Source organism: Paramisgurnus dabryanus, chromosome 7, assembly GCF_030506205.2.
Source record: "Paramisgurnus dabryanus chromosome 7, PD_genome_1.1, whole genome shotgun sequence".
NCBI lineage: Eukaryota > Metazoa > Chordata > Actinopteri > Cypriniformes > Cobitidae > Paramisgurnus > Paramisgurnus dabryanus.
Window position 1 is genome coordinate 7485865 of NC_133343.1, and position 18729 is coordinate 7504593.

The window sequence follows — 18729 nt, forward strand, 5'->3', positions numbered from 1 at the left end:
TGTTTTTTAAATTCTACCCTATGGGTTTATTGTATATGACTCTGTACCTGTGGATATGGTGAGATGAGAAACATTTTTAAGTAATGCTTTTTAAAAATCCCATGGTGCTGTCTGATATATAGAGTCATGGAAAAGCTAAATAGAGAGGCTAAAACGAAAAGCAAATCGAATTGCGAAAAGAATAAAGAGAACCATCGGGAAATGAAAACAGAAATGTTAAACGGAAATGCCCTTTTAAATGCCTAATTTAAACCTGTATTTGTAGTTCAATTTTAAATCCAGTTATTAATTTCTCTTTTTAAATCACTTTTTAAAATACATTTTGAAATTATATTATTTAATTAAGAATATATAAATGCAATTTAAAATGATGAACTTATTGAGTGTTTTATGTTGTTTCTGTAAATTGTTGTATTACTTTGAACTATTTATTAATGGATTTATATTTAATTTCTACGTTATTTTTATCATCTCACTTTTTATTGCCTAATAAAATGTTACATAATGTGTTACATAATATTTTTTGTAACTTTGTCTTTTTATTTATAGATTAATTAATGAATTTGAAACGCTTCGGCTCTCTGCGCGTTTGTAAGTTCTTTATCTCATATTTGTTACAAATAAAGTATTTTTAGAGTACAAACCTTTTCTTGCATATTTGCAAATTATTTTATGAGATTACAATGATTATGTAGGATATCAATACATTTTACAACAATTAAAAGCCTGCTATTTGTACTTCTATGACTAAAAGAAAAAGGCTTTTAAAGGTTTTAATACAAAAAATTTAAATTTCAATAAAAATGAAAAAAACAGTTTTTTAAAATTATTCTTAAACTGGGGGTCTTCTTCCTCCGCTTAGTTTTTCAGTTTACAAAAGTCTAAATAGGGATCAGACATAGCGCCAGCTCAACTGGCTTTTAAAGGGGATGAGAGTTAAAACTCTCCTTGGTTTATTGCATGTTACACCCAAAACACACCCATTACTCATTAGGGGAATATGAACAACCCTTTTCAACCTTGTGCTCGGCGCACAAACCATTTTTCCTGCCGTTAAATTAGTAAAAGTGGCATAGAACATGCCCATTATCCGCCGTGCGCTTTAGACAATGTGGTTAGATTGTTAAAATAGGGCCCTAAGTAAGAAAGTCATTTTTTGCAGTGTACTGTAAGTAGCATGGGTATATTGGCAGCAATAGCCAAAAATATATTTTATGGATCAAAATGATCAATCTCTTATGCCAAAAATAAGTAAAGATCATGTTCCATGAAGATATTTAGTACATTTCCTACCGTAAATATATCAAAAATTATTTATCATTAGTAATATGTGTTGCAAGAACTTCATTTGGACAACTTTAATGTGTCATATAATAATGGAATTAATCCAATAAATGTTTAATGTGGTTATATGTCTTGTTCACCAATCAGGAGCAGCGCTCCTAATTTCGTTGTATGCAGAAAACTACAATGACAATAAAAGGCTTTCAATTCAATTCAATTTAAAGGCGATTTTCTCAATATTTAGACTTTTTTGCACCCTAATATTCCAGATTTTCAAATATTGTCCTATCCTATCAAACCATACATTAATGAAAAGCTTATTTATTTAGCGTTTGGATAATGTATAAATCTCAATTTCAAAAAATTGTCCTTTATGACAATGTCCAGGGTCACATATCAGAATGAACTCAAACTAACAGAAAGAAGTGTTATAAGTACAACATTACAGACATGCAAATAGATGCACACACGTACAGTATGTACATGCATACATGAGCACTGAAGCCAATGTCTGTCAACATAGTTGTCATCATGCAAGACAACAGTGTGAGAAGTCTTTAATCATGTCAACAAACACACACACACACACACACACACACACACACACACACACACACACACACACACACACACACACACACACACACACACACACACACACACACACACACATTCTGGTTTCCATGTTTTGTGGGGACATTCCATAGACATAATGGTTTTTATACCGTACAAGCTGTATATTTTTTCCCTTCCCCTATCCCAAACCCTAACCCCAACCATCATAGAAAACTTTCTGCTACTTCACAAAGTGTCAAAGTCTCAAAATGTCCCCAAAAGGTCAAGAAAATACTGGCATTCCTATCTTTGCTAGGACAATTGGTCCCCACAACCTGAAAATTACCAGGTACACATAAAACAATTAAACAAATTGAATAAAAACAATTAAAAGTCTTAATTAAAAAATTAAGACTAAATATAGCTTACTTTAACAGGGCTAATTTGCTGTAGCAAATTAAATAAGAAAATCAATACTTACTGTCACTGAGGTTTGTATCCGAATTCGACATTTCTTCCCTTAAACCCTTGTATTTTTCTGCAACTCTTCCGCTGGACGAGTGTGAACCTCTCACTTCCTAGAGAGAAAGATTGAAAGAGTAAGATAGAGGCAGGTGTGGTTAGAAAATACTTTTTGGTCCGTGTTTCATTTGCATTTACCAGAGATCCACGAGACATGGAACAAAAGTGAACAGAACAGAGGCGGTGACCTGTCGCATGAACCTCGCGTATGTGTTTGTTTAGTCTATTTATCATTAACAGTACATCTTTCAGCAAGATTCAGTGTTGCATAAGTGAGAATTTATCTGAAGTTTAAAACCTGCCACAATGTCAATACTAATGCCCTTGAACGAGGAACTAAAATGAGGAACGAGGCTGAGAACATTAGAATATACTTCTGAGTGTGAAGAAGAGTATTTACATGAAAAAAGCATATATCATATGACTATCTATACTGTAAATGTATTTGCAGCGAACAATTTCAGAAAAAATGGTCCCTGTCACAGGGGCAGTTCTCAAAAGTACAGCTTTGCACCTAAAGAATTTATATTAGTACCTCAGAGGTACAGTATATATTAGTACCAAATGTATACATATCTGTATCTAAAATGGTACTTATTAGGTCAGTGAAGTTGTGCAAATGATGTCCAAAATTGATGTTTAAATAATATTCCAGTGATAAAACATTTGGTCATGAGTCCCAGGCGCTAAGTGAAACTGCAATAAATGTGTATTTTGTTGGCAATTGTCCCGTAAGTGCATATCATTTAAATGACACAAACATGTAGTGAATCATAAGTAATCCAGTGATAGTTGAATAATGTTTTTTGTGTGTTGCTTTCTCGTGACTCGCTCCGCCCATGGTACACCTCCAGGAGCTCAGCCCCTTTTTGTTGGAAAGTATTGGAGCTGATCTGTCTTTTATAAATCTAACAAAACTAAAGACTCTTCGAAGATATGCAATACTACTCTTATGGTAAATATTTACTAGGGCTGCACGATTTGGGTAATTTTTCCCATTGCGGTTATTGATGCTAATATTGCGATGTGCGGTTGCGATTATAATTAAATGGTATCATGAGTCAACTTGATGGGTTTTAAGGAAAATCCACACACAGTTTAGTGATAATGCTTAAATGTGTATTTGTAAAACTAGAAATGTTTTCGTAATGCCACGTGATGTAGCAACTGCTCAGTGTCAATAATCCTAAATACAAAATACCGCCATACAACAGACGTAGAGTTTTTTTTTTGCGACCAGATCACTGTCAATCTCCCCTGCATCCATCTTCGCTCTGGTATTTCCGCGCTGCGCACACACAAGTGATGACGCACGCCACACACGTGCATGCCACACGTGCAATGCCTTTTTTGTTCTTTTCTTTCTTTTTTTAAATGGCAAGGAAAATCGTCAAACTGTTATCAGAAAGTTTGTGTTAACATGTCCACACATTTATTTATTTAATATAATTGCAACATTTTGCTGTCATATAATTGCACAGGCTGACATCACGATTGCGATTGCGATGCGATTAATTGTGCAGCACTAATATTTACTACACCTGCCATATATGAAACAGTGTGAGGATAAATTAAGAAGTGGCCTGATATATCATAGGGTATGAAGATATATACTGTGTTGTTGCTCGGGGGTGGACTGCGGGTCTTCAATGCGCAAGTATAAAAGCACAGAGACATAGCAGTATCTTTACAATTGGAAAGTCAGTCGAGTGTTTGTACATAAAATAGACCAAGAGTTTGTGTTTTTTACCTTTTCAGGTGATGGTTTAAAATGTCACAACTGTCCCTCTGGTGTGAGTTTTTTTTAAATCGACTAAAAATTTTTAAAACGTCTAAATCGACGTTTGTTTTTTTATGGCGACGCATCAAGCTTCATGTGGTCCGACAGTCAGCAGCATCTTTTTCATTAAATGCCTTGTAAGTTATTTTAAAAAACCATGATAAACATATTAAACTATTACATGTATTTAGTATTGTTTTTGTTTACTGAAAATATTATTATGCATACATAAAACATGAGCTTACAAAACTATTTGCTTATTTAAAAAAATATTTTTTTTTAAATTTAAAACTTTACAAAAGTACGCGCAAACACTAATAAGCTAACTAAGTAACAAGCAGTTTATGTCATATATATTCTGTACTGTAATCACATTTTTGTAATAATATAAAGCAGAATACATAAACCAGCTAAATCAACATATTTTTATCAGCATAATATTAGTCGTTTTTGAACAATTATTGTATTTATTGTTCACTGGAAGTGGCTATGCAAGGTTTCACTGGATAGATTGGTAAATACAAATTTAAATACATTTAAAAAAAAAATGATTCAAGCCCTTATTAGAAATGACACATTAAAATTGTGTTCAATTAATTTAAAATACCCCATTAAAGGGATAGTTCACTTTAAAATAGAAAATTCTGTCATCATTTACTCATCCTCATGTTGTTCTAAACCTGTATGAATTTTTTTTTCTGATGAACACAAAAGAAGATATTTTGAGAAATGATGGTAAACACACAGCAGTAAGTGACCATAGACTTCCATAGTAGGAAAAAAATATTTTGGAAGTATTGTGATAAATGACTAAGAAAATATTTTGATAAATGATGGTAAGCACACAGTTGACGGTACACATTAAATTCCATCATATTTTTTAATTCCTACTATGGAAGTCAATGGTCACTTACTGCTATGTGTACCATCATTTCTCAAAATATCTTTTTTTGTGTTCATCAGAAAAAAGAAATTCATACAGGTTTAGAACAACATGAGGATGAGTAAATGATGACAGAATTCTCAATTTAAAGTGAACTATCCCTTTAAGAGCAATAATTATATATATTAAATTAGTCTAACACAAAATGAATATGTACTATAATTTATTGATTTCTTTTAAATTGCGTTAACACAATTAGGGCCCTATTTTAACGATCTGAAACGCAAGTGCGAAGCACAAAACGCAAGTGAGTTTGTGGGCGGATCTTGGGCGCTGTTGCTATTTTCCTGGCGGGAGAAATAACTATTGCGCCAGGCGCAAATCAATAAGGGGTTGGTCTGAAGTAGGTTCATTATTCATAGGTGTGGTTTGGGCGTAACGTCAAATAAACCAATCAGAACGTCATCCAACATTCCCTTTAAATGCAAGTGCGCAAGTTCCATGGCGGGTTGCTATTATTATGACGGATTTACCAGGCGCACGCCAGGAGCGGTTCACAGCCGAGGAGACCGACGTTCTTGTAAGAGCAGTCAAAGACAGAGAAGTTGTTTTGTATGGGGATAGGAGAAACCCACCCAAATCAGCGTCGGTTAAACAGGTGTGGGAGGAAATAGCCACAATTGTCTCATCAGCTGGCATCCTCAGGACGTTGTGCCAAGCGCTACAATGATGTCAGGAGACGGTCACGGGGGAATCCCAAGCTTGCCAGCATAAATCGGGCACGCCGTGTAACGGGAGGTGGATCTGCCTCCACACATTACCTGACGCCAGCAGTGGACATCGCTGCGTCCACCCTCACCGCTGAAAGTTTTGAAGGCGTTTGGGGGCTTTGAAATCGGACCCAAGAAACGCAAGCAGTCCAACCACAAAGTACACTTACAAATCAAGTTTCTTATGAAAACATTTTAATTATTATTTACATAAAATAAACGTAATACAGCCACACAACAAACTTATGAAAATATTTTAATCGTTATTTGCATGAGAATTTTTTAACGCAGCCACACAATAAATAAAAACTATTACCACAATGCTCACCACAATGATTTCCCTTATCTCATGTGTTAATATTTTTTATTGTAACAATTTATGATTTGCAAAAATAACTGTTGCATCTGCGTAGATTAGAAAAGCAAAGTGTGTGCGCGTTGTGCACGCTATACATTATGGTCAAGCATGCGCACTTAAAATAGCATAATGAACCAGGCGCAGCGCGCCACTGACTTTAGTCTAGTTTTTTTTGGTCAGTGGCGCAATTGTTTTTGCAAAACTGGAAAATAGCATCAGGGATGGTTTGCGCCGGAACACGCCTCCTTTTTTGCACTGAACCGCACAGGGAGCGCAAGTTCATTCCCTAGTTTGCCGACGTGCATCTGTGGAGTGAAAAACACGATGTGCGCCGGTGCAAAATACGAATGATACATGCGTCACTGACAAAGTCAATTGCGCTGGATGCAAGATAGGGCCCTTAGTTTGAGTTTGGGTTCCGTTTTTTTTTTCTCAACCTAATTTTATCATGTTCAGTCCACTTGATCATTTCATGTTGGGACAACATGAATGAATTGTGTTGCTATTACTAACTGTGTTTGTATCTGCTATTATGGCAACCCCTGACTGCACAAATTATGCCAGTCTTCCTGGATTTCATAATAAACAAAAAGACAGCTAAAAAGGCACATTCGTGTCCCTTGCAATACGACTATCATTAGCTTTAGTGGCTCACCGAAACAGTCTGTGTTATTTGACCTTTAAATAATCCCATCTAAAAAAACGAATCATGACTTAATTATTCAATATTTTCTTACTCAGTGACAACTCATGAACCGAGCAGGAACTTAGAAGTTCCTGTTCATATAAAAAGACAAATACTATTGTCTTCTCATGGAAGTGAATAAAATATATACACAAAAGGCACATGAATGGCAATTCATTTTAACCCAGTTTATTCAAAGTCTGATAAAACAAGGTCATTTTGACCATTTAGATTTTATTTTCATAATAATATTAAACATTTTGCATGTGTCACTAAAATTTATATCCACCCTGTCATTATGGGGTAAATGCCCAACAGTTAGACAGTAGATTAATATTACAATAATGTAATAATGTTATTGAATTATTTCAGATCATAGAGTTGAACGATTTCTTCCGTGCACATATAGTTTATGGGTGTTGTTACTGTAACAAACATTTGCTTATTATTTGCATATCATTTTGTTGTCTTTCCTTAAAAGCATCAGGCTGCATAACGCATTCAAAAAAGGAGGTTAATAACATTTGCTGTGCTGTGTTTGACAAAAACATTTGCTTATCAAATCGTCCAGTTTTTCCGGACCACTCATGCAGCTGTGAGATGTCAAAAACATCAGGACAGGAAAATCATCACTGCTCTACACATGCTATTGCACAAACAAAGACACACACACACTGAATGCATACTGTGTATCATATTTCACCATTCATCTCATCTGACACAAACACACACACAAGTCTGTTGAACACTGAACTCGTAGGTTAAAGTTCATTCTGCCCAATAGAGAACAGGTGGTTTCATTTACACACACTAAAAGACTGAGTTTCACTTCATCAATTACACTGCAAGCAAATTAATGTCTAACTACTGTAAACGAACACTGTAGATTTCTAGGTAAAGCCTATACAGTACTGTAATCACTGTAACATTTTATTTTTTTTAAAAAGAAATAAGACCTTTGTAATCTCCATGTTAAAATGTTACCTGGATAAACATTAAAAGAGCTGCAAGTTAATTCCACAATAATGAATGAACAGATGTGATCTTCTGGTTAATAAAGAAATGTTTCTATGTATAACTGTCATGTATTTTTTGAACGTCTCTTATTTCGGGCTAGTGATTAAAACGTAGGGCATCATGTTTCAATTACAAAAAATTGGCAATGCAATGTTAAGTTTTACAGCGTTATATACTGAGATGACTTCACCAGATGACTTGAATAGCTATAATTAAGAATTACGTATTTTAAAATGGTGAACGACATCTTCGTGTAAAATAAGAAAAGGTATGTAGCTTGCATTTCTCATATTGCTCAGAGACAAAAAAATGATGCATGAACAGCACAAATATATATCTTACACAATATACTGTACCTTTTTAACACTGACATCACAACGGACATCATCCACAGTAAAACTTCCTTATTGCACTTAAAGGAATAGTCTACTCATTTTCAATTTTAAAATATGTTATTACCTTAACTAAGAAGAGTTGATGCATACCTCTATCATCTTAGTGCATGCACGTAAGCGCTGGGGCGCGCTGCGAGCCTGCGACACTTCCAATAGTATATTCCTGCACAACCGGAGGCTGCAGTTTTATGACCGCAGTTTTATGACCGCAGTTCTATGACCCTACGTTTTTGTGACAGCGCCACCTACCGAACTTCCGCAGTTCTGGGCCCCTGGTGGTTTAGTTTGTAATAACGTTTGTACATAATTATATCAATATAGTAATCTCACTACTATTTCTAATATGATATGTGAGAGGTTGTTTTGTAGGTATATAGCTCATTAACGTGTCAGCTCCGTACATTTTGTCTATTCTGAATGTGCTGCTGCTCAGCTTACTCAAACACATTTATTTTTGTACATTGATTTATTTTATTAAAAGACCATTTATTTATATCCCGCCATAAATGTATGTCATCGTGGGATGGCAGCTCCGGTGTTTTGTCGAAGTCTGTTCCCCATATTTTTCCCTTCAGTGTAGTGTTTTTATGGCGTTCTTATCACGTTATAGGTTTTATTATTTATATATTTAAAGTTTTAATGGCTACTGAGATGTATATGTGTGCATTTCTGTAATGCATCTGTATTGTTCTTAATGGTAAATCAATTATTTTTACAGTATGAATCATATTATATGTATAATATTTATTTAATTATGTATGCAAACATTACAACCAGTAAAGGGAAAAAAAAGAAAAAGACAGGCTATATTGTAAAAGAAATACCCTAATAGAAAACTGTCAAATGTATGAAATATTTAATAAATTGTATTATAAAATACATGATATGCCTTTTTAGTATAACCAATTCAAATCTTTAATCTTTCTAAATGTAACGTGATGAAAACGCTATAGGGGGAACTGAGTTCGACACAACACCGGCTTCCCGCATACAGGATTTTGCCGTCTGGCCGCGAAGAGATGAGCATAATCTCCTGCCCTGACTGCAGATGGGAGAGACTCTGCGCTGCACGAGGCCGCCTGTGAGTGCTTTGGTATGGGGGTGGAGCCCACGGAAGGAGCGGTAGCTGCTCGTTGAGAAGACTGAATGATAAGTGCTTTCAAGTCAAAGTCTCCAAAAAGTCTCCAACAATGCCAGAAAAAGTAGCTAGATTTGTCGCTAATAAGTCGCTAAAGGGGTCTGAAAAGTCGCTAAATCTAGCGACAAAGTCGCCAAGTTCGCAACACTGCCAGTTCGATAGTTGGCGCTGTCACAAAAACGTAGGGTCATAGAACTGCGGTCATAAAACTGCGGTCATAAAACTGCAGCTTCCAGTTGTGCAGGAATACCCTTCTCGACACTTCGATAGCATTTAGCTTAGCCCCATTCATTCAATGGTATCAAACAGAGATAAAGTTAGAAGTGACCAAACACATCAACTTTTTTCCTATTTAAGACGAGTAGTTATACGAGCAAGTTTGGTGGTACAAAATAAAACGTAGCGCTTTTCTAAGCGGATTTAAAAGAGGAACTATATTGTATGGCGGAATAGCACTTTTGGGAGTACTTTGACTCGGCGCAGTAACACTCTCCCTTTCCCATTATGAGAGGGAGAAGGGGAGCGGATTTTTCAGGCGAGTTGAAGTACTCCCGCAAGTGCTGTTCCGCCATACAATATAGTTCCTCTTTTAAATCCGCTTAGAAAAGCCCCACAGATGATAGAGGTATGTATCAACTCTTCTTAGTTAAGGTAATAACATAGTTTAATATTGAAAATGAGTAGACTATTTCTTTCAATTTTGAAGTTTCAATTTGAAATTTCAATTAATTTCAATTTTCTTGACTAGTGAGGAGTTGCTATAAATTATAAAAAATTATGTTGAATTAGCTTAAGTTATTTCAACTTTACTTTGTATAATTTAAAGCAAGAAAGTTGAAATTAATTGAAATGGATGCTGATGTCCATTGTGATGTCATTGTTGAAAAAGTTGTCTTTAGAAAGGTAATAAGGCAAAACCATGGTTTACTGATGGTATTTACATGACACACCAAAAGACACCCCACAATTGTAGTGCTAAAACCATGATATTACCATTGTACCAAGAGGTAAAAAGTTTTTACCATACTACTTTTTAGTGTGTGAGTGTGTGTGTGTGTGTGTGTGTGTGTGTGTGTGTGTGTGTGTGTGTGTGTGTGTGTGTGTGTGTGTGTGTGTGTGTGTGTGTGTGTGTGTGTGTGTGTGTGTGTAAGGGGCTTTCCTGTTTTTGTAGGCACCACTGAGAGTGTCCCATTACTCTGCTGTCTCTGTGATAAGTGGACATATTTAAACATGAGTCACTGACCTGAAGTTAGAAAAACAAGACAGCGTGGCAGTTCTTTCTCTCTCTCTCTCTCTCTCTCTCTCTCTCTCTCTCTCTCTCTCTCTCTCTCTCGTGCACACTCACACACACTAACAGCATGTACAGCTATCTTCCCCATGAAGGATTCTGTTAATATTTGCCAACACAAAACATCAACTATAATTTAAAATGCTTTAACAATCACAAGAAACAAACAAAGAAAAAAAGGAAAGATAAACAAAGATATGTGAAATAAAGCAGAAAACAGAAGCACCATTGACTTCCATAGTAGGATAAACAAATAAATATAAAAGTCAATGGTGCTCAGAAATGGTTTGGTTACAAACATTTCTCAAATTATCTTGCTTTGTGTTCAAAGACCAAAGAAATGTAAACAGGTCTGTAACCAACTTCAGGTTGAGTAAATGATGACAGAATTTTCATTTTGGGTGAACTATCCTTCAAAAAAACTAAGAAAGACAAAAAGTAAAGAAAGAAAGAAAAAAGAAAGAATTTGTGAGAACAAGGCCGCACATTTATCTGCATAGAGTGCAGACGTGGTATGATTACCATGCACACGTATGAGATGACACAAGCACACATACCAAACATCCTGTGACAGTGCGTTAACATCCAAACGTCTAAATATCTGAGTTATTGTCGCCAGACCTTGACCGACAGATCTGTTTTGCTTTTTAACACTAAAGGCAGCCAGAAACAGTCACGAGGACCCGCTTTTAGCGTCACATATAGCACAGGGATAAAAGAGCAAGATGACAGCATGTAATACTTTCTACACTTTTAGCCATTACTGTGTTTGTAGGGTATATTTAGCAGTGTCAGACCAGCGATTAACTGTCAGCTAGGTTTAGCCCTTGTAAACGGCTACTTAAAACTAAATGTAAGGAATGATCCAGGTTTAAAAAAGTGAAGCTCCATGGACAGCACCTGTGGCATGCTGTCAATTACCACATAAAATATTAAGATTTATTTTTCACTTCATAAATACCAGCATAAATCACATTTACGATAGAAAATAATTTGTTTTGTAACAAATTACAAACTCATTCATTTATTTAAAAAGCTTTATTCATGCTGGATACCAGTGTCGCTACACTTAATGTTTTAAGTTTAACCAACTTGATACAATTCATTTCAACTAATGAGGAGTTGCTATAAATAATAAAAAATAAAGCTGAATAGTTATTTCAACTTTATTTTTATCATTTATGGCAACTCCTCACTTGTCAAGAAAGTTTAAATTAAATGTAATTTCAAATTGATTCAACTTAAACATTTAAGTGCAACAGGACCATTTTACACTGTGCAATGGTCGACCAGCAAGACCAGTGTTAAACCAGCACTAACCAGCATAAACCAGCCTGGGCCAGCATGGACATTTGGTCTAATCTATTTTATTCACAAGGATGTATCATGTTTTTCACACTATTCCTTAAGCACGCACAAACATATCTTCTCCAATAAAACAAACAATATTGCAGGAAATAAGACCTCTTAAACTAAACACTGTGATGAGATGTTTATAATGAGACTGAATATCCAAACACAGTCAAACAATGATTTCCTCTACATTGCATCACATATTATTGAGACATGGGAGAAAACATGCTGAAATTGGACTAGAATGATCTTAAAACAAATGTATTCAATAAATAATTACTCCGTTTACCTAAATCCACCTGTTCTCAGGCCATAACTTAAAATTCCATATAGACTAAAATCAAATTTAATAAATATATACATTATAAAGACACAATACAATATCATTTCATAAAGAATGAAAATATACTTTATTTTTTCCAGTACTCTTGAATCAGTTGCTTCTGCCTTGTTGATGTTAATATGTAGATAATGTAGCAACGTGAATGGGTTTATTATGTAAGACAACTGAATGTATATTACTCTGCTTATTACACGGCTACTTGCCACATAAGCAAATAATTTGGTGTGAAATATTGATTTGAAATATTTTATAGGCTTATTTGTGACAAATTCAAACCTGTCACGCATGAAAATAAACAGATATTACCAGTCAAGATGACTCGCAGTAGAGGTTGTTATAAAGAATAGACCGCTATTTGATAAGCTGACTGGTATAGTTTTATACGACACAGATTCACTTTTGCTTGTCGTATTGTTGACATCTGCTGGACAGAATGTGCAACAACAGATCTGTTTCAAAAGAGCTTATTATCTTAACCTTGCATGAACTTTGATGAACAATTCAAATGTGATTTATTGAAGGATTTCATGAGTAAAACTCCTTCTGAAAGACTTTATCAGTCTCTCCGTATACTCTGCATAATAATGAAGGAGAGACAGAAAGAGAGTTAAGCATGTCTCTACGATGGGATCATGAAATATTAAAATCCCCTGTGGGGTGGAGAGCTTGTGTTTCAGATAGATGCGATAGATCATGGATCTCTAGCAATCGCCTTCCTGTGCGAATGGTGCCAACAATTAGTCACTTAATCAAAAACATGTTGCTTGTGTGCAAAATATCTGAGTCATGAGTCAAGAATCTTTTTTTGTTTTATTAGTGAAATAAATGATAATTCACATACTGCCAAGTGCACTGTGCAATAAAAGTATGCTGTAAATATGTGGTATACTACACATTAGCATATCACCTATATGGTCCAGATGGCATACATTTTGTAGTTTTGCTTTTCTGCCTAATTTTACCAACCTGTTGCAAAGCAGAAGAGAAAAAGTATTCCTAAATGTTAAAGATAAAAAAAATAAAAAAAAAATAATGCATACATATTTTTAGTGCATAGTGTAAATCTGTGAACTATGGGGGAACCAGATAGTATGAATAGATCCAGCCAGTATATAAATATAGAAACTTCATCAAATAAATAGATGGAGCTGCACAAATTGAGATGCGAGAAAGGCATATTTAAGGGAAAGTTCATAAAAAATAGAAAATTCTATTATCATTTTCTCACCCTCAATTTGTTACAAACCTGTAGAAATATTTTTGTTCTGATGTACACAAATGAAGATATTTAAAAAGATGTTTCAGGGCTCCAGACTGCCCCCAAATGGTGGCATTTTGCCCCCAAAATTTGAGAGTGTGCCACTGAATTTTACATCCAGTTGCACATGTGCGACCTGTAAATTTGACCTTTTTTTCCCAAAAGTGCACAATAAAATGTGACACTGAATTTGAAACAGCACGTTGTAATTTCTGCATCTATCATCAAGTATTTATTAGTAATACAGTGGAAATTAGTAGAAATGTGAATATTTGGTTAGCATGTTGATTTACGGTGTGTGCCCCTAAATTTTCTGGTTGTGCCCCTAAAATTTTTAGTTGGGGGCCACTGTGCTCCTAGTGAAAAAAGTTAGTCTGGAGCCCTGTGTTTGTAACAAAGCAGATAGGGGGCACCATTGACTTCCATGGTAGCAAGAAATAATAATATGGAAGTGAATGGTGCCCCTGATCTGTTTAAAAACATCTTTGTTCTGCTTAATACAAAGATATTTTGAAAGATGTTAATAAACAAACAGATGTTTAAATGATGACAAAATTTTCACTTTTCAGTGAACTATCCCAATAAACAATTTTTATTCTTATGTTGCACTACTGTTACTGTCTTAGCCGTGCAAAGGTCATGGGTTTGAATACCAGAAAACATACCGTACATACTGAAAAATGTTAAATCGCTTGGGAAAAAAGTGTTTGGCAAATGCATAAATGTAATGTGATTTAACTGCACTGGGCTGCGTTTCCCATAAGCATTGTAAGGCTAAGTAGATCGTAAAAACAGTCATATGAATCATCTTAGACGTTTCACAAAAGCATCGTAACTGAAGTAGCACTAGACCTACGAGTGATAGTAATCGAAAATTCATCGTAAGTGACAGATTGCACATAAACTTTACTCCTGTGCAATGAAAATAACGTAATGTTTTTAAATGTTTATTTATTTATTGGGTTCTAATTTGTTTATTGGTTTAATATAAAAATGTAAAAAAATCTAATAATACATTTTAATCAACCACGTGCAACATTTTCAATCTGTTGTGTCTTACTGCCTTTTATATATTCTATTAAATTTACAAGGCAATACTTGCAGAGACATTGTATTATTAAACTCTTAATTTATTATCTGATTGTAAGGTAAATAATGAACAAAGGTTGTGCTTAAAGGTAGGGTAACAGATTTGATCCTGAAACATTTTTAGTTATGCTGGTTAAAAGTCTCCTCACATTCTGATAGCAATCACTGTGTTAAGTTGTTTAAATGTATTTGTAAAAATTTATGTCATCTGTGAAAGGCGTAGGACCAAAAAATGTTCAACAAATCATAGATTTCGGTCCGAACGGACGTTTCCTTTTATGTCCCTCATACGTAAGCGTAATTTGAATTCCCACCGCGCAGCGAGTCCACGCAGATACCATACGTCATCGGCGCGTTCACGTGCGCTCTGTCTGTAAACAGCGAGAACACCAAACTTTTCTGCTGAATTGACAACCTACACAGGAGCAACAAAACTAAATGCATCTTTTATAACAACAACAGCAAAAACTGCCTGGATGAGCAAGAGCAAAAACCCAAATTAACATCTGTAACTTTACTGCTTTACCGCGAGATGCAAACAGCTACAGGAGGCAAAGGGTCTGAAAGGGTCGTTGCACTGTTTATTTTGGTAAGGTAGGTACGCGATATGTTTGTATTGAGATGGATTCAGATATTCTACTTTGATGAAACGTTGTGTTGCTTATGAAATTTGTGTTCGTTTTCCGGATTAGCATAACGATATAGTTACTACGTCTACACAATCGAACGTGTGCTTAAACTAATTCTGATGTAAACCAGTTGTTTATGTTGGTTATTTTGGAAGTGTTATTCACTTTGTACTGCAAAGTTTTCTCACTGGTGAATGAGACATGAGATGTGACCGTCTGATCTGTGCGTGTTCATGTGTTTGGAAAGAGGCGTGACTTTGGATGGCGATTTGACTTGAGGGTGGGATCGGGATTTCATTGCTAGGCGGCTACCGTTAGCATTTTTCAAAATGTGTTACCCTACCTTTAATATAATGCATAGAACAGTGTATAAATCAGTGCTGGCACAGTAAAGTAAGTGTACAATAAAAATTTTGTACATAGAAAGGCATAAGATATTAATATAAACAAATAATAATATAAACTAACAATATAAACTGCGAAAGGCATTGCACAATGAGATAAGACCTAACTAAATATGGAAAAGATCATTTAAAATGGCACAAATTATTAAAACATTGAATTAGTCATTGAAAAATATTAATCAATATTACTAACAATATTATTACGTACACATGAGGTGAAGATCATTAGGCTAAACATTTACGAGTCACATAGTGACATTTCTCGTAAGTTGCACGCTGCGTACAATCGTATTTAAGTTCATTTTTGGGAAACGCATGTTAAACAATAACAAACGTTTCTTAAGTAGTTAGTAGCAAGTGCTAAGTTCAATTGTTATTGGGAAAAGCAGCCCTAAGGGGAATCTTATAGACTAACTACTGTAGTTGTTTATTGACTGTATCCCTAAAAAAGGGGGCTTGCAGGTCTTATGTGGTCTCAACACAATCAATATGGTGATCAGTGTCTGTATAATTTACATGCATGCATTTGACTGACAGTTTTATCTGAAAAGACTTTCAGTGAAGTGCACTTAGTGTCCTTCAGTATACTGTACAATGCATTTCCTGTAAACTGAACTCATAACTTTCCATTGCTAGTGATATGTACTACCAATTAGCTAAAGGAAAATACAACATCGGTCAGGCTTTGCTGTGTTTGTTTGTTTATATGTCTATATGAGTGAAATCTAAGTATATTAATGTTAATAAGTTCTCTCTTTATACTGTATGTCTAATGCCACAGCTTTCTCAGTTTAGATAGTTTTACCCTGCCCGCCTGCACACACACACATGCACCACATGCAAATTACAGGGTTATTTATAAGAAAGCCAGTGTTGCGGAAAGAATCCAAAAATAAGTTTAAATAACATAGTGAAACATTTTGTGTGTGTGTGTATGTCTATGCACGTCAGCGCACGGTTGATTTGTTTCCCACAAGTTTATTGCCAGTAGCATTTTCTTTTGTGGTTGTGTTTAGCTTTGTTGTATGTTTATGTATGCGAGTCAAGTGTGTGCTGATGTGACCTTTCTTTCTCTCTCTCTTCGGAGCGATTAATTTAATGGTTAATGGATTTTCCCATGCATGAAAAATGCAGCAAATTTGCCAAACTATGATAACTATGAAAGTTTCCCCCCTTTATCTGATCTCTTAATCCTGTATCACTTAATCCCAGAATTACTCTTATATAAATGAAGAGCTCTGACGCAAAACCCTCTAAGTGCGGCTGACATGTTTTTTTGTAAATTAGGTTATTTATCAGAATCCTAAAGGGGACATATCATGAAAATCTGACTTTTTCCATGTTTAAGTGCGATAATTGTGTCCCCAGTGCTTCTATCAACCTAGAAAATGTGTAAAAGATCAACCCAGTAACTTAGTTTTGGTAAACCATTCTGTGCAAGAATGTAAAAAAATAGGCAATTAAAATTTTGCTCCCCCTGTGATGTCGGAAGGGGATAATACTGCCCCTTAATCTGCACTATCCAACCACAGCACTGCCATTTAGTGCAGAGATCAGCTGCATTTAAAAGAACACACCCAGGAATGGCACATTCTTGCTCACACGTACAAAGTGTCAATTTTTACATGCTATAATAAATTATCTATATGGTATTTAGTGCTAGAACTTCACATATGTACTCTGGGGACACAAAAGATTTATTTGACATCTTTAAAAAGTCTTGTGGAATGTCCCCTTTAATGGATTCAACAAATCTGTATTTCTAAATGACAATGAAAATCAATAACTGCGCTGCTAAATCTTGTCACTAAATGCATCTAAAATGCAATAAACACAGTAAAAAATGCGAATGCATAAAGTTATCAAATAATCCCATTACATGATTGTTTTGGCTAATTTTATGTTGCTTAAATTGTTTCTTTGTTTGAGTTTTTGTTTTTACATTTATATATTTTGATGTTAAATTTATGTTAAAGAGCACCTATTTTACATTTCCTTTGGTGTGTAAGTGTGTATTAGTACATGTTAATAATATGTAAAAGGTACAAACCCCAATGTAAACGATGACCCGAGTTATCGTTTTTAGCATAAATCTTTTTTCTTGGACTACAACAAACACACAGATTGTAGGGAGCAGTTTACTTCCTGGGATTGATGATGTAGACAAGACCGACATTATCATAAATACTCCCGCTTCAGATTCACAGCCTGTAATTTAACTCCTGTTAGCATTGCATTGTGAGCGAATCTTTCAAACATGGTAAGGAGCGTCACATTTCTGGCTGACGTCAGAGGTATTCAGACCAATTACAACAAACAGATTAGCTGGCCAATCAGGGACACAGAGCTTTTCAGATCGATGAGCTTTATACAAAATCATTTGAGGAAGGCAGTATGTCTGGAGCTACAAAAATGTACAGTATTTGGAAAATAATGTGTTTTTTAACCATATAAACCACGCAAAAACATTGTATTATACCAAATACACAAAATAGCGTTGTTTTTTAGCAATGAAATAGGTGCACTTTAAATTGTCATCGCTAAGTCATCCAGACAATGAGGTCTAAATTATTTATTAAATTATAATTTATTTTTTAAGCAAAAAAAGTACTTTTTTTATATTTGGCAAATCTGTGCAAGATACTATATAATTAAGCTTTCATTCCTAAACAGTACTAAGGCAACATATAGACCATGAATATTTATTAGGCAATGTGACTAAACCAGGAAGATTTCAGCACCAGTTAATTAATATTCATGAGCTCCGTCTACGTTATAGTGACATAAACCATGGATATCCACTGACAGAGAGTTACCCCGCTTAAAAAATGAATTGCAAGTTTTGGATTATGGTCCAGCTGGTGTTTCATCCATTTTTTTCTAAAAACTGAATGCTAAAGTGTAACCACCAGCAATTTTATGGTCAAACAGTAACACCATAAAGATAATGGTGATCAACAGTGGCGGCCGGTGACTTC

General features: G+C 35.0%; 1 protein-coding gene across 2 annotated transcripts in view; it reads right to left on the reverse strand.

The window, feature by feature from the left end:
- Positions 1–18729, reverse strand: part of xirp2a (xin actin binding repeat containing 2a) — a 43259-nt gene that overhangs the window by 23161 nt on the left and 1369 nt on the right. The window contains exons 1-2 of one of the 2 annotated variants that reach the window (XM_065260264.2): positions 2500–2638; positions 2321–2417 (exon numbers count right to left, since the gene is read on the reverse strand). In XM_065260264.2, coding sequence (XP_065116336.2) covers positions 2321–2417; positions 2500–2595 — 193 coding nt within the window. In that variant the 5' untranslated portion in view covers positions 2596–2638. Of the gene's footprint in view, positions 1–2320; positions 2418–2499; positions 2639–18729 lie in introns of those variants that run through there. The other variant, XM_065260263.2, reaches the window with a different exon arrangement.